Genomic DNA, 14,292 nt, shown 5'->3' with positions numbered 1-14,292 from the left:
CATTGAAAGAAGCGATTTGTTCACTCCTGTAATGCACCTATTAAGGCTTTAAGAGTTTATGTTTTTTAGTTTTTATACCTTTTTTTTTTTCTTTTTTTAATTCCTTTTCACTACCTTATTACAACAGACACATAAATCAATTCAACAAAATGAGCTCTGTCCCCATTTCTGGAAGATTTAAATACTAAGCCCGAATGACCTTCAGTAGTACAAACACAAATGCATATCATATGCTAGATTTCCATCTAGTAATTGTTCTTTTTAAAAAGAATGACTGAAGGCCTGCCCTTGAAGTTTCCTTTCTGAGCTAATCAGAGCACTGTGGTAACATGATGTAATACATAGTTACATTGTTGCTGGTGGAGATACAGTACTTAATATTTTTTTTCCAAATAATGTATAAAATTCTCTTGAGTATGTAAAATTTCTGGACTAATAATCTGAGTTTAGTTCGGAGTCTTCAGATGAGAGAGAATGAGGAGCTCTGCAGAGGAACGTCTTTTACTATGCTTGGGAAATAGTACTTCCTGTCATGGTAGTTCCTCTCTTTGATGGAGATGTATTATTAATTAACCACACTACATTGAAAAAATAGGGAGAGACACTGTAAAAGGCCAAATAAAATTATGTTTAGGTAAACACAAGTTTGAAAGCTTCCCTCCATTCTCTGTCTTCCTCTCTAATAGAAAAATCAACCAAGAAAGAAAACAAAAACCCACAACTGTCTCAGGGCCAAGTGATGCAATTTTTTTTTTGCAATTTGCAGTTTCCATCTTCAGAAAGAACTGCCCACATTACTTCTTTCATCCAGCAGTTGTCAGGACGCACTCTTCAGCTCGGAGCTTCTCTGCTAACATGAGGGCTGCGTGCTGCCGAGGGGTGTTCTCACAAAATTTACAAACTGAACTTAAATGCAAGGTTTTATCTACTTTGTCCACTAAATAGTTCGCATTTTTTTCAACAGATAATAATAACTCAGTATTTCTGGTTAGTTTTGTACAAGCCTCTCTGCCCTGAAAATCCCCCACATTTTGATTGGCTGGATCAAGGTACATCCATTTGTATGTGATAAATAAGGCTTAAATGGCTTTTGCTGTGCCTCAGATGGTTCATATTAAAATGCAACAATCTGAAATGGTCAGTTCCCCAAACTGGTGACAGATCCTGTCTGTAGGTCAACGTGACTCTTATCCTATGTGACTTTTATAATGAGAGCAAAAAGTGCATTCTTAGGAATCCCGAGGAGTTCCATAACTTACTGTAAAAATGAAATCGGTTACATGAGCCTGTGGTTTGTGCGCACTTAGACGAACAAGAACATAAACACAGCTGAGACGTGTATAGCATGTGTAGATAGTTACTGCTGGTCACCTCAGTGACTGCTAATTTGTGACCTCTCTGTGTCTGCTGCAGGGCTGCCCACCATACCTCACTGGATCAAAGCTCTCCACCCCTGAGTGGGGCCTCACCACCATACAAATACACTTTACCAGGAGCGCAAGATGCCAAGGATGATTTTCCACTTCGTAAAACAGGTGAGTTAATGTAGTTTATTCGAGCCCCTTACCCAGCAATTCTCCCACCCTTTATTTTAACCAGAATGTCCATTGGAAAGACATATGTCATAATTCACAAAGCCTGTTCAGGAAGAGTCTATGGGTAAGTTCAAAGATCCTGACTGCATCTTTACGAGGTCAGTCTGACCACGTGGTATCGAGAGTCAGTGTTTCTCTATGCTAAAAGCTACTACAAGCTTCAGTCCTGATAAGTTTAGTTTCTAAACAGACCGTCATTTCACCAGTCTTTCATGGCATTATTTTCTTTGTCTCAGTATTAGTTCTGGACTTAATAGCTCTCTCTCTCTTTTGCATGGCAGATCTAGCATCTGTCTTCAGACAGTGTTCTGCCTTTAAACAACGTTTTTCAGGACATTTTGAGGGGAATTCATAGAGGAGGAATTTGTTTAATACTATATTTTGTGTCATAGCTTGTCAAAGTTTATATGCATGTGTGTATACACACGCACATTTATTTGTTCTTTTCCACACATAGAAATGTGTAATAAAATGTGTAATGTTCATTTGAACATTTCAGAATGTTTCAGAGCAACTGAACCCTTTGTCTTGAGAGCAGGTGAACTGTAGACTTTACTTTTTCTGCACCATAAAGAAAGCTAGAAGGATAGTGGAGAAGTCCATGTGGCTGTTGCCTCAGGTCCTTGGTGCAGTGACCGGTATCCAGGAATGCAGGAGACACTAAGAAGAGGGGGCAGGGGAAAGAAAAGAAAACATTAGATTGCTTATTGCATGAGTCTGCTGTTGAGTGATATAGTTACATTCAGAGAGAAAGTCTGATCCCCTACTGTGCTAACAGCCTTTGAGTGTGATTTAGCCACTGGGAGGTTGAAAACTAACTGCTAAACTGGTACTGACTTGAAAAGAAGTGGCATTTGGAAACAGCATACATTCAGAAAGGATATCCAGTCTGTATCTAATATTTTGGGGCAGACTGTCTAAGCTCATATTATATCCCCAATAAAAAATCCTTTTATTTTCAAAGGAATAAAAGCATGAAAAGCAGAATGCTAATTTATTCTAGCTGAATTACTCTTTGTACAATATGGTGGCAATATAACAAGATTCTATAAAATCTCATTCAGGCTGTTCAGCCACAATAAGCCCTTATGTGGTTCTCTGCTTAATACCACTGTGCAACATATATTTTCTGTGCCAATAGAATATACATTTTCATTTCTTAAACAAAAGGCTATACTCTACATCTTCTAAATGCTGTGAACTCATCTACATGTTTTTGAAATGCAAGTTTTAATTTTTCTTCCATGTTTACATACATTAAATGTTATGATTGATATTTATGATGTGTCAGACTGTTGATCTGTAAAACAAAACATTTTCAAACATTGTAACAGTAAAGTTCTTGTGCAGCTGCTAATACTTTTATATCTCTGTGGGGGTTTCAAAATATTCCTTAATTCAATTCCCATTGTCTGCATAAGAGGACTATAATATAATTAAAGCCAGATGTTTTCTATATGTTATTCCAAATATTTGGGCATGCAATGCATCAGTTCCAAAATTGAACAAAGGACATGATGTCTCTCTGAAAAGTTATCTGCAGAAGAAATGGACAAGCACTAATGCAATCATTAGCATAACCATTTCTATGATATTTGCATAGTGATTCTGATAAGCAAATATAAATGAAGTGTACAGCATGTTGTATGTTAAGAAAGGTGATATCCATGAAAAGAGCAACTGTCAAGTATCCTGTTTACACTTCCAATCTCTCTGTATACTAGAGTTGTTTAATTCCAGCCTTCAGCAACATCCCCACAAAGGTTCTGATGATTGTTCATCAGGTTGAGAGTCAAAGCAACAGGAACTGGATCGACACAAGTAAAATGACCCTAAACTGATCGGGGTGGTTAGAGGGCCATCCTCCAGGCAGAGGGGACATTGTGGAGCCTGTGTGTTCCTCATGGGACCTTACTAGACAAAGATGTCCCATGAACACTCATGTATATCGACAGGCTATAAGCCTGCGGAAATCTGACCTTTGCCATGAGGGGTGAACCTCTTTTCCTTTCCTTTAGGCTATGAACGCTTATTGCCACTGGCTCCCGGTAAACCCTTTGCGGTCCTGAACCTGCATGGAGTCAACAATTCATATGAAAGTGAACCTCACATTCCTTTCAGCCTTAAGAAAGGAATACCTGTTGTGGGTTTTAAGTACAGCTTTGTTTTGCTCCTTTGTTTTATTTTCCATAGTCATAACATAAATACAGAAATATCTCTCTCCTCTCCAATCTTAATGCCCTTGGAAGATAATTCTGGTTGAATCGGTTACTCTAAGATTGGATTTAGTTGGCAGCAAAGCTGAATGATTCTCCCCTGACACCCTAATGTATTTTTCAGTGCTAAGGGAACACCAATTGTCACACAGGCATTGTAAATCACGAGTCTTGCTTGCTCACTTTCTTGTTCAGTTACCTATTTAACCTTTGCTTGTGAGTCCTGAAGTGGAATCTCCTTATTAATCTTTTAAAAACGAATTCAGAGAGACTACAGCAAAGAGGAAACTATTCTGTGCAACTTTTACTCCTCTAATGTCTAGAATGATGGACTATATAGGTAACTAGGGAAACACTTAACAGTCTTGTTGCTCGTATGTTTACAGTTAGGTACTGGAGTTAGCATCCTAGTGCAGTGACTATGGTTACTCAGTAACTCTCTTATACATGAGGATTATTCCTTTCAGTACAAGATGCAGCAGAACTTGTCAGCAGTAGGCTTCGCATAGCTTAGCTGCATGGAGAATTGGGACTGTCCTAGGGGTAGAGGCCAGGGTATGCAGCTTTTTGCACAGCTGTATTCAGATGCTTTGTGTTGACAGACTATCAAAAGAGCAGAGCAAGGGGAGCTATTGCTTCATTGGACAGATAAACATACCATAAGGAGAAGCTATACATCTGTAACTGAAAGTAGAATTCAGCCTAAACAGCGTAAGATCAGATTTTAAAAATGCCCACAACTTTCACCATGGATACCAGTAATAACGTGTGTTTTCTGCAAAGCACCCAAAAGCCCAAGCAGCACATGGCTCATTAACTTTCAATGAGACTAATACATCTAAATTACCCAGAGAGGTTTGAAAATTCCTATCCATTACTGAACACTTTTGAAATTCATACTGACTGTTTTAAGAGCTCTGATGGGAGCTGTGCAGTTTTGAAAACCTGATCATTTAATATGGGGAGCTTTTGGTTGCTGATCTCCATAATTCTATGTATATCTGTCCAGGAAAATAGTATCTGCTTGATGAGGTTGCTGTAAAACTAACCAAAATGTAGCAAAACACATGGGTTTGATAGGACAGATGTTCTTTTCAAAGAAAGGAATTTTTTTGTTGTTTTTTTACATTACCAAAATATACGCAGAAATTCTGTTGGTAAGATTTGCATTTTCTTCCATCATAAGATGTCGTGTTCTTTGTGCAAGTGTTGATGCGAACTAGCAGAAGCAAGTAAGTTCTAATAAAGGTTAGCTCTCTAACCAAAGCTGCATGCTTTTTCAAAGTATTGTTATCAATGGAATTTCTGCATTTCACCTCATTTTTTGCCTTTTGTTGGAAGAAATTTCTGGGGACATGAGCATAGCAAGTATAAATTGATTTTTCTTTCCAAATTTTATCACAATCTTGGTAGAATGGGAATGTCAATCAATATTTCTATTTATTTTGGTTTTATTCCAGTTGAATCTTTCCTTGCTGATGGAATTGTAAGCTTACAACTTACATTTTGTTTACAGATCTGAAGATCATTCACAGTAGTACTATTTGAGAAGATGTTTGTAGCTTGCTTTCCGAAAAACGGAAGCATGCTCAATGTAAATATAGTATTTTTAAATAGCAAATAGTACAAGTTTTTTTCTTGGAGGGGGGAAATTCTGTAATTTCATACAGGAAAAAAAAAAGAGGAGATGAAAGACTGTTTAATATTACAATGAAAGCAACTAAGAAGGCTGTGCTGCAGAGTCAGGAAGATCACTTTGTATAAACCATATTAAGTTAACCTGATTAGGCAGTGGAATAACAGCGTAGGTCTTGTGTAATGAGAGTGAAAGATTCCTGAATGAGAACTCAACAGATGTAATTTTTTTTTAAGAGAAATTAATTAGACTATTTCCTTGCCATTATTCTTCCTGCACTTAGTGACTCAGTATTTTATTGAAACAGTTGAAATTGAGAAGAATAATAATTTGTGTGTGAAAGTTTTTTCCCTCTTCCCTTTCATGCTTGCAAATTCCATTTCTGTTTGCATTTTCTAGGAAAACACTCTCCTGTGAAGTAACTATATGAAAAAGCTGTGTTTCTTTAGGTCTTCATTTAAAAAAAAAAAAAGGCTTAGAGGATCACAAGCCCTCAATTACCATGTCTGCCAAAATAAAGAAGTCAAGCTCAGCAGAGAAAAGCTTTATTTTTCTCTTGAGTTTACGAGCGAGCACAATAAATGGGGGAGACACTTCATTTATTGAAGCTGGAAAACAAGGCAAATATGATATGATTTACCCTATTTTATCCCCTTTTTTCAGGGATGCTAAGAATTCCTGTGTCCCCAAGTCCTTGTTTTCCTGGGATAATTAATGGCCTTGACAAATTTGCTCTAGGTAATTTGCTCAAAGGAAATCACCAGTGCTTATCACAGAGTAGGAAAAGAAGAAGAGAAGTGATATTCTGATTCTCAGCCCTTCTTTTTCTTGGTTTCTCTTAATCATCAGATTTTTGGCCTTCATTAATTCACTACCAGTAACTTGAAAGGGTGTAATTAATAAGAGATTTTAGAAAGAGAAGAAACTTTCACTTGAAATTGAAGAGTGAATCTGAAATAAACTATTGCTAACAGCTTCTTCTGGATTCATGTAAGGAACAGACCAAAAGCAGTGTTCATCCCTCAGAAGCCAGGAGCTCTAAGGAAATGTAATACCATTGTAGCTACTGTGCTGGGCTGCAGGTCCATCACGGTTCTGCAGTCTCCTAAGCTGGGGGTGAGGAGAGATGTCCTGTCACTTTAGCTTGAGTTAGAGAGAAACTTTCTTGAGATAGCTTAAAACTAAATAATAATGAATGCTAGGGTAGGCTTAATGACACTGTTGGATAAGAACTTTAATAGATATGTCTTGGTATCATGAAAGCTTGCCAAGGCCTGTACTAGGATTCAACAGGAGTCATCACCAGGATGGTTTTCATAAAGACCATCATAAGCTTCCCATCACTGCAAGACTGTTCCTCTAAGATATTTTATTTAACACTTACTTTTAATTGCAGGAAATGATGGAGTCACGTGTGGGTGATGCTTACTCAGTTTCAGGATGACCTGGATAAAGATTTTTCACTGCATTTCTCTTTTCGCAAAAATCCCACTATTTGTATCACATTCTGTCTTGCCAGTAATTACTCTGTTCTGCTAAATACTGAACCCTCTTGATGGCGAGACTAATTATACAATCTTGATCTAAATACTATCTTAGTTCTCCTTTTACTTCCTGATGCCTATAGCCAAATTGAATTACAAAGGCCTGCTTCATGTGGTTACATAAAAGTTTTCTCACACAAACAGTGTATGTTTTCAGAAATGTTTTATAAATTACCGTTAACAATTTGCTTGCATAGCTTTTTGATAAGCAAGTAATCATATATTAGACACCTTTTTGACTTTTTAACCTAAAGACAACAACCTAAATAAGGAGCAGGGAGCAGTTCTAAAATCTAAAGCATTTTAAGAGCATTATGTCTACTGAAAATGAAGTGGAATGGTATTAGCGGTCATTTCAAAGTCTGTTCCCTTTGGATAAAGAAGTTACAAAATATTGCATATAAAATCTGAGACTCTTTGAAGTCAGTAGGAAATGTTTGATTTCAGTGGGAATAGTATTTTTAGTCTGCTGTCTGTAACTAGGGCAGAGACAGTCAAAAAACTTTTAGAAAAGTAAACAAGAACATCTACAAGATGTTAAAAAGAGAGAAACAGACAGAGAAGTGAAAAGTGGAAATCACATGGTATCGGGTCATCCAAAATAGAAGACATTGGTTAGTAAAGATTGCACTTCTCCAAACTCCTGCAAAACATAGTTTCACCGAAAATTCTGTTCAAACCCACAGCACTAATTAAGGGTTTTAGCTGCCAAATAACATGTTCTGGCTAAAGCCATGTAAGTATTAGAGAGCCATTCATGAGCAGCGGCATGAGCTTTGTACTTTCCTTTTGATTTTCTCATGGGAAAGCAATATAAATGAGAGTGATACCTCCCTGTTGGCTTTAACTGTTAGAAATGCAAAGCATGCTGAAATTGTACATAATTCTCTTCCAAAGGAAAGGAAATAGCATTTCAATGGTTTTCCTCAGTGTCTCATTGAGTTATGGTGGTGCACAATTATTCCTGTTAAATTACTCTACCAGATGGAAATTACATTGTATATTTAGCTAATTAAGTTGTAACAGATTGGAATTATATGCCAGAGCATAAAGAGTCTATCTAAAAGTAAACTTCTTTTAATTCAGTTTGGTTGTGAAGGTCCAGCCTCAACGGTTAATTAAGGCTTTAAACAGGTGAAGTTTTTTCTCTTCACTTCACTTCATATGAAGAGATCCTTTCACAAAGTCAGCCTTGCCTACAGAAGTTAGACAAACATGCTTTGAAATTCCAAACATATTTTAATTTGTCTTCAGTGGAGCTGAAGTGCCTTCCTACTCGAGCTGAATTTGGCCCATAGTTCTCATCTCCTAGGAAAGCAAGATATATACCGCATTTTAGTTGCTTTTGTTTTCCTGGCATCTTGTACTCTGTGTTGCCTTTGGACAATTCTAAGGAGTGCACTTCAGCAATCTAAGCCTGCCCAGCTCTCATCTACTGATGACGATGTTGCATCAAACTAGGAGAAAAGGCGGTGGTATTTCATCATGGATTTTGAAGACTGATGAAATAATAGAATAAAATTTTTGTGCCTGCCATCAGTAAGTTATCACTGCTGGATATTTAAATTGAAATCCGTGGGATTTAATCCCCCTGTTAACTAATTCCTTCTTTTATGGGGTTTGGGAAAAGCATGATAATGAAGATAATTATTCTATAAAAAATAAATCATCTATCTAGGGGTCAAATTGTGACCCTGAAAAAGCCTCAACTTTGGAGGCTAGGGAATTCTCTCTGGCACTTCTTCATCAAAGAACATACATTTTCTTGTGCAAAATTAGTGATTCAGTAGATGCTGGAGGAGGATTTAGGCTAAAGAGTAGGATTTGCTTTGTTTGCAGAACGTATGGTATTATATTCTCGTTACATCTTCCCATCTACACTGGTGTATATGGTCAGAAGTGAGGGTGACAAAAAACAGTGGAGACATACACTTGATTATAACTATTCAAATTAGGGATGCTCTCTCTTAAAAGGCTTACTTCACCATCTTCTTTTTCCTTACACCTCATGAGAACTCGGATCTAATTTGTTTCCTGTAAGTGCTATAAAAGAGAAAAAAAAAATTGCAGAATTTAGAGATGTACACGGAAGGTGAGAATTAATTTTATAATATCTTTGTTCTCTTACTCTGTTTTTCAAGACAGCATAGTATTACTTGCTTATTAATCCCTTATTTATTATTGCAAAAGAGTATTAGTTTACAAGGAAGAAGATTAAGATGAACTTGACATAGCCATAGTATGCTATGGTTTCAGCAGACTTGACATGTAATAGGGACTCAAGAAGCCCAGTGAAACCGTGAACTCATTGAAACCACTATGTAGCGTAGTTGGTGCAAATGCAAGGAGATGCTGTTTCTGTGCTAAGGAATAGAATTTGTCAAGAGATTTGTTCTTTTGCCTCACAGATTACGTGCAGAACAGATATCAACAGGAAATACATCATATTTATCAGCCTTCCACAGAAAATATAAAGCCCTCTGATTCTGGCTAAATAGAGGCAGTGCACTAATTCCTATACTTAACTCAATAAATCATTCCCAGGAAGATAATTCTTGTTTGCATGGATAATAAACCAGAAATTTTGTGTTTCATAGAGACTGCAGTGAATAATAAGGAAAAGTTAGATCTTTAAAATGTCTTCAGGGGATATTTCCTTTTTTTTACCTTCTTTAGGAAATCAATGAAAAATTGCTAATCTTGTTAAATTAGTTTCCTTAGCCTGAAGAGAGCTGAAGGGCTGAGAGATCCCCCTCTAATCTAATTAGCTTTTTTACCATGTGTTTCACTAAACCTGTTTTTTTATTTAGGGAATGGATATTTACCTTAGTCTGAATAAATAAAGCATTCTGCCTTTTACAAAAGTAAAATAAAGCAAAGGACTAAGGGGTTTCACATATGACCAATGCTCCCCCTAAAGCAAATGGTTGTACAGGAAACAGTTTCAGTATATGCTGAAAACACATTAGGTGATGCAAGCCAGAAAAACAAAGTGTCTCCATCCTGTACTGCTTTATCTGGTGCTCCTGCCTGGTTGGGACCACCCAGCGGTCAGGTCCATGTAGTTCTTGGAAGAGTTTTAAAGGGCATGTGTAAATAGCTTTCAGTCTCATGAATCTAATTTAAAACTCTTTAAGAAATGGTATTTTAAATTACAAGAATTTAGAAGTCATTGAATATATAAAATTGTACTACATGCTGTCATCTCCCCGTCTGTCAGCTACTGGGGAGAACGTCTCACGTGTTCGTTGTCCAGTATTGTCTTGTATCTGGATGTGGCCTTCTACAGCAATATCAGTCAGTCACAGAGGAAAACAAAAAGTCACTGCTCTTCTTGGCTGTGCGTAATATATTCAGCTATGTGGAGGTGGCTGAAACAGTCTGTGGCTGCCTACAGGAAGCCAGAGCAGCAGCCAGAAACTCCATGCAGAGCGGAGATTATTTACGTCTGTGAGAATCGTGTGGCAGAGGAGAGGCTGTGAGACCATCAGATCTCTCTCAGAAGGAGAACCTCCTTCATAGCTCTCCACAAAGTGGCTGGGGAAGCTGGAAACATTTCTGGTCCCTGACCTGTGTTCTCTGCCTCTCTAGCTTTCTGCCTGGCTTTGGTTGCTTTCGTAGTTTTGGAGAGGAAGCCCAGATTACCTTCTCATTTCTCCTTTCTTATGGTGCATAGAGGTATCTTGTGCCTTTCGTTCTGCCTATATGACAGCCTACTACCTTCAGAGTAGCTTAGGAAACTTAGGTATGTCTCTTCTGACTATTTTCAGAAGTAAGATAGGAGTTGACTTTTTCCTTGGTCTCTGGGTCCTGACATAGCATAGACAGGCAGGCTGCTTTGTTAGTTATGTATATTACCGCAGTAACTGCAAACCTGTTGTGCTATGCAATGAAACAACAAAATGAGCATCTCATCATAATGTGTTTTCTCCTCCTGCTTCAAGGGAAATTGCCATAGAGATCTCAAAGCTATCTTGTGATCCACATTCAGTATCTTGAAAATTCTCAGTTGCCACGGTACTAGAAAGAAACCTGACAAAGTATAAGCCACTGCTATGCTGGCAATACTGCTGTCATGCACACCACTACCTTCTCATTATTTCCTCTTGTAGCTCTGACAATCCATACCCATACATCATCTTTTTGTCCTATAACTTTGACTTTAAGCTGTATCAGGCATGGACTGTTATGGTTTTGTGTTCTAAAGCACATAATGCTTATCTGTGCTAGTACAATAGTATAAAAAATAATCTATGTGGTGTGAAAAAAGAAAGATTTCTCGGCTATGTATTCCTTTACTGATACTTGCTAGATATAAGACAGAAAAAAAACAATAATTCCTGCATGGAGTACAACGTGGAATATATTCAAATCAGTATAAGACCCTTCATAGCCTCAAAATAGTGACAGCTAAAGAAATAGAAAATATCAATGAAGGTTTACTTCAAGAGCATGAAAACTTTATTTATAATTGATTCCAATGACTTAAATATGCTAGAGAATCCCAAGTTATTGTTTCAAAATTATCTTTGTGATAACGATTGGTGCCTGGGCAATAGGGAGCAATCTATCTTTCTCAAGTAAGATGTGAATTTTGCCAGTGTTGCTTGTGCTGTTGTTGGAGTCTTTGTAGACAAATTTAGCATCATTTGCCTTGACTGCCCCACAGCTTTCCTAAGCTAGCCTTCCAGCAATGAAAAGGAAATGCTTTCAGTTTTAGAGCCTTTCGAAGTCTGGACAAAAGCTCACTTTCTGTTCTTCAGGTTTTCTATATATGGCTTTAGCCTCGAGATGAGGACCTGCTCACTCTGCACCCTCTCCCATCCCCCGTTTCCTGCCTGGGTTCGTTAAATGCTGATTTGAAGTTGGCATACACTCTTCTGATACAAAAGTAGTACTGTGTTCCAGGAACCATCAGAAAGTAGTGCATTATTATCTTTCACATTCCCTTCATATATATGTCCTCTCCCCATGAGTAGAAAGGACATTTATCCCTTGTTCTTAAATATCCCTGTGTGTTTAATAAAAAGAAATAGTGAAGTAAAGCCCTGTCAAAAAAACCTCAGCTCATTTGGGAGCAATCTGGCCCCTGGCTAAATACTTTAATGCTAGTATCTGCAAACTGCTAATATTAAGCAAGGTGGAGTATAGGACATAATGACTTCACCAAATCATTTTCCTATCTCTCATGCTTGTGTTTCAGTATCTTGTTTCTCAGGAGAGGATAGTTTTCTTTCACCTGAACAATGATGGTGGTTGTGATGAAATTAATGTGTATCTATATAGAAGCCTGTATATTTTCCATTGCTAACAGTACCATTACTTGCTTATTTTCCTGCTGTCCTGAAGCTGACATAAAAGATGAGAAATATCAAGATACTGTCTTTCTTCACCTAGAACCAAAGTTCTCAGTTCTGTAGAACTAATTAAAAGTCATGTCAAGGAGTTAGGTGGCCGGTCCTTGAGTTTTCTGTGATATCTTCTGTTGTTATTTGAATCAATAGTTTCTATCTTTCATACCTGTTTCCCATTTGCAGTCATTTAAAGAGTAATACCAGTTCGTTATTATGAGAACTAGAAAGAGAACAAGCCATGTAACAGTGATGAGACTGAACAAGCTGTATCAGTACAACATGTCATTATTCCAAATTATGCTGCAAAGTTACACAAACAACATCGTTTTCAGGCTAGTCTTTCCTGAAATCCACCGGAGTGCATCTCTGAATAGGTATCAACTGATATCCATCGAGATCAGTGACATAGGCTTTGATGGCCTTCAGAGGAAAGAACTGTGCCTTTTAGTTTTCTTTGCAACAAAACACTCTCAAGTAATATGTTTTCCCTCTCTCTCCAAGTGGGAACTGATTATTACTTCTTCCAAAGTGCTAAATATAGTGGGAGTGCAGGGATTTGTGAAGCAAAGAGCCTGGCCTATTAGTGACCAATTAGATCAATAGCAGACCATGAAAATACACAGTCCTGCTTTCTTCATCTGCTGAACTCTCAGCACATACTTGTTTTTCTCTTGTCTCTGGCTTTCTGGTTCCTTGGTTGCATGATTCAGTCTACTATAGTTGCAGGCATCGAACCCAGCAAACACCACCTCGTTCAGCACCTCCAGGGTTTTAGAGAGTCCATCTTTCCTCAAGAAGGTGAGATACAGGATGTATATGATATGGGATATCGTTTATCTAGTTTTGACTCCTGGACCCCAGTGGGGTACTCAGCGTACACAGTCAGCCATGTACATTAATTGTCTTGCTGAGTCAGTGTCTTGGTTTGTGGATGAATCCTGCACAAATTAGTAGACTGCATAAATTAATAGATTGCATGAAGGTCTTTTCAGTGATTTTATGGTATTAATGTAGAAAATAAAGGTTAATTCTTAGGAGCTTGTATCTGCATGAGTAAGCTACTCTACAGCAAGCTGGTGAGTAAAGCTCTAGCCTCAGAACTCGGAAGTTTTTTGGCACTGCCCCTCCATGTGACACTTGTCCACATGGAGAATGCCTTTGGGTGATTAATGTAGTCAACCTCGGCAGTGGATTAATTAAGCTGAGCAAAGGTGCTCATAGTGTACAGCAGAAATACTTCTAGGGTTGGCTAATGCAGAACAGTTATTTTGAGCATTATGCCTCCATAGACCACTTCTAAGAACCACTAGTAAACTATTGAACCTAATGCTCATTTGAAACATAAGGCAGATTAATTATAGTACTTTTTCACTGTTTGCCACTAAGGGTTTTGAAGTGCCTTGCAAATACTAGGGGAACAATTTTATTAGGAAAAACCCACTTTTTGCTCAGTTCTTTGCATTTCAGAGTTTAGAGGATTAAAATAGTTTCTATATTAATCTAATGTATGTGCTTTGGGGCCATCTGTTTATACATACAAGGCCTGACACAAACAAATTCCAAGACTATGCCTGTAACTCTTTTTATTTAACAAATTAAGAAAATCAGCTATGCTTGCCTTCAAAATAGTTCCCTTCTGAGTTGCCACACAGCTGCGTATGATGCTTCCAACATTCAGTGTGGTTCTGCATATCATTTTCTGAAAGGCTGTTGAGGCTCTCCATTGTTTTTCCTTTCACGTCTTCTGCTGACAAAAAAAAAATGAGTTCCTTTGAGCATTGCCTTGATCTTTGGGAAGAGGTTGAAATCGCACGGAGCTGGGTCTGGTGAAAAGAGTGGGTCCTCAAGCATAGTGATAATGTTATCAGCTAAAAACTCCTTCATAGGCAAAGGATTATTAATTCACTGTTCACTCTTGCACACCACATTATTTGACAAAGAATAAGA

The 14,292-nt window shown here is 37.7% G+C and overlaps 1 protein-coding gene across 18 annotated transcripts in view; it reads left to right on the top strand.

Moving 5' to 3' along the window:
• The window catches only part of HDAC9 (histone deacetylase 9), a 458,974-nt gene that overhangs the window by 234,388 nt on the left and 210,294 nt on the right, over positions 1-14,292 (top strand). For all 18 annotated transcript variants that reach the window (XM_054058870.1, XM_054058867.1, XM_054058866.1 and 15 more), the window contains one exon: positions 1,414-1,535. In XM_054058870.1, coding sequence (XP_053914845.1) covers positions 1,414-1,535 — 122 coding nt within the window. The remainder of the gene's footprint in view (positions 1-1,413; positions 1,536-14,292) is intronic.

The sequence above is a fragment of the Cuculus canorus genome, chromosome 2, assembly GCF_017976375.1.
Source record: "Cuculus canorus isolate bCucCan1 chromosome 2, bCucCan1.pri, whole genome shotgun sequence".
In the NCBI taxonomy this organism is placed as follows: domain Eukaryota; kingdom Metazoa; phylum Chordata; class Aves; order Cuculiformes; family Cuculidae; genus Cuculus; species Cuculus canorus.
This window is presented reverse-complemented; position numbering and strand designations above follow the sequence as displayed.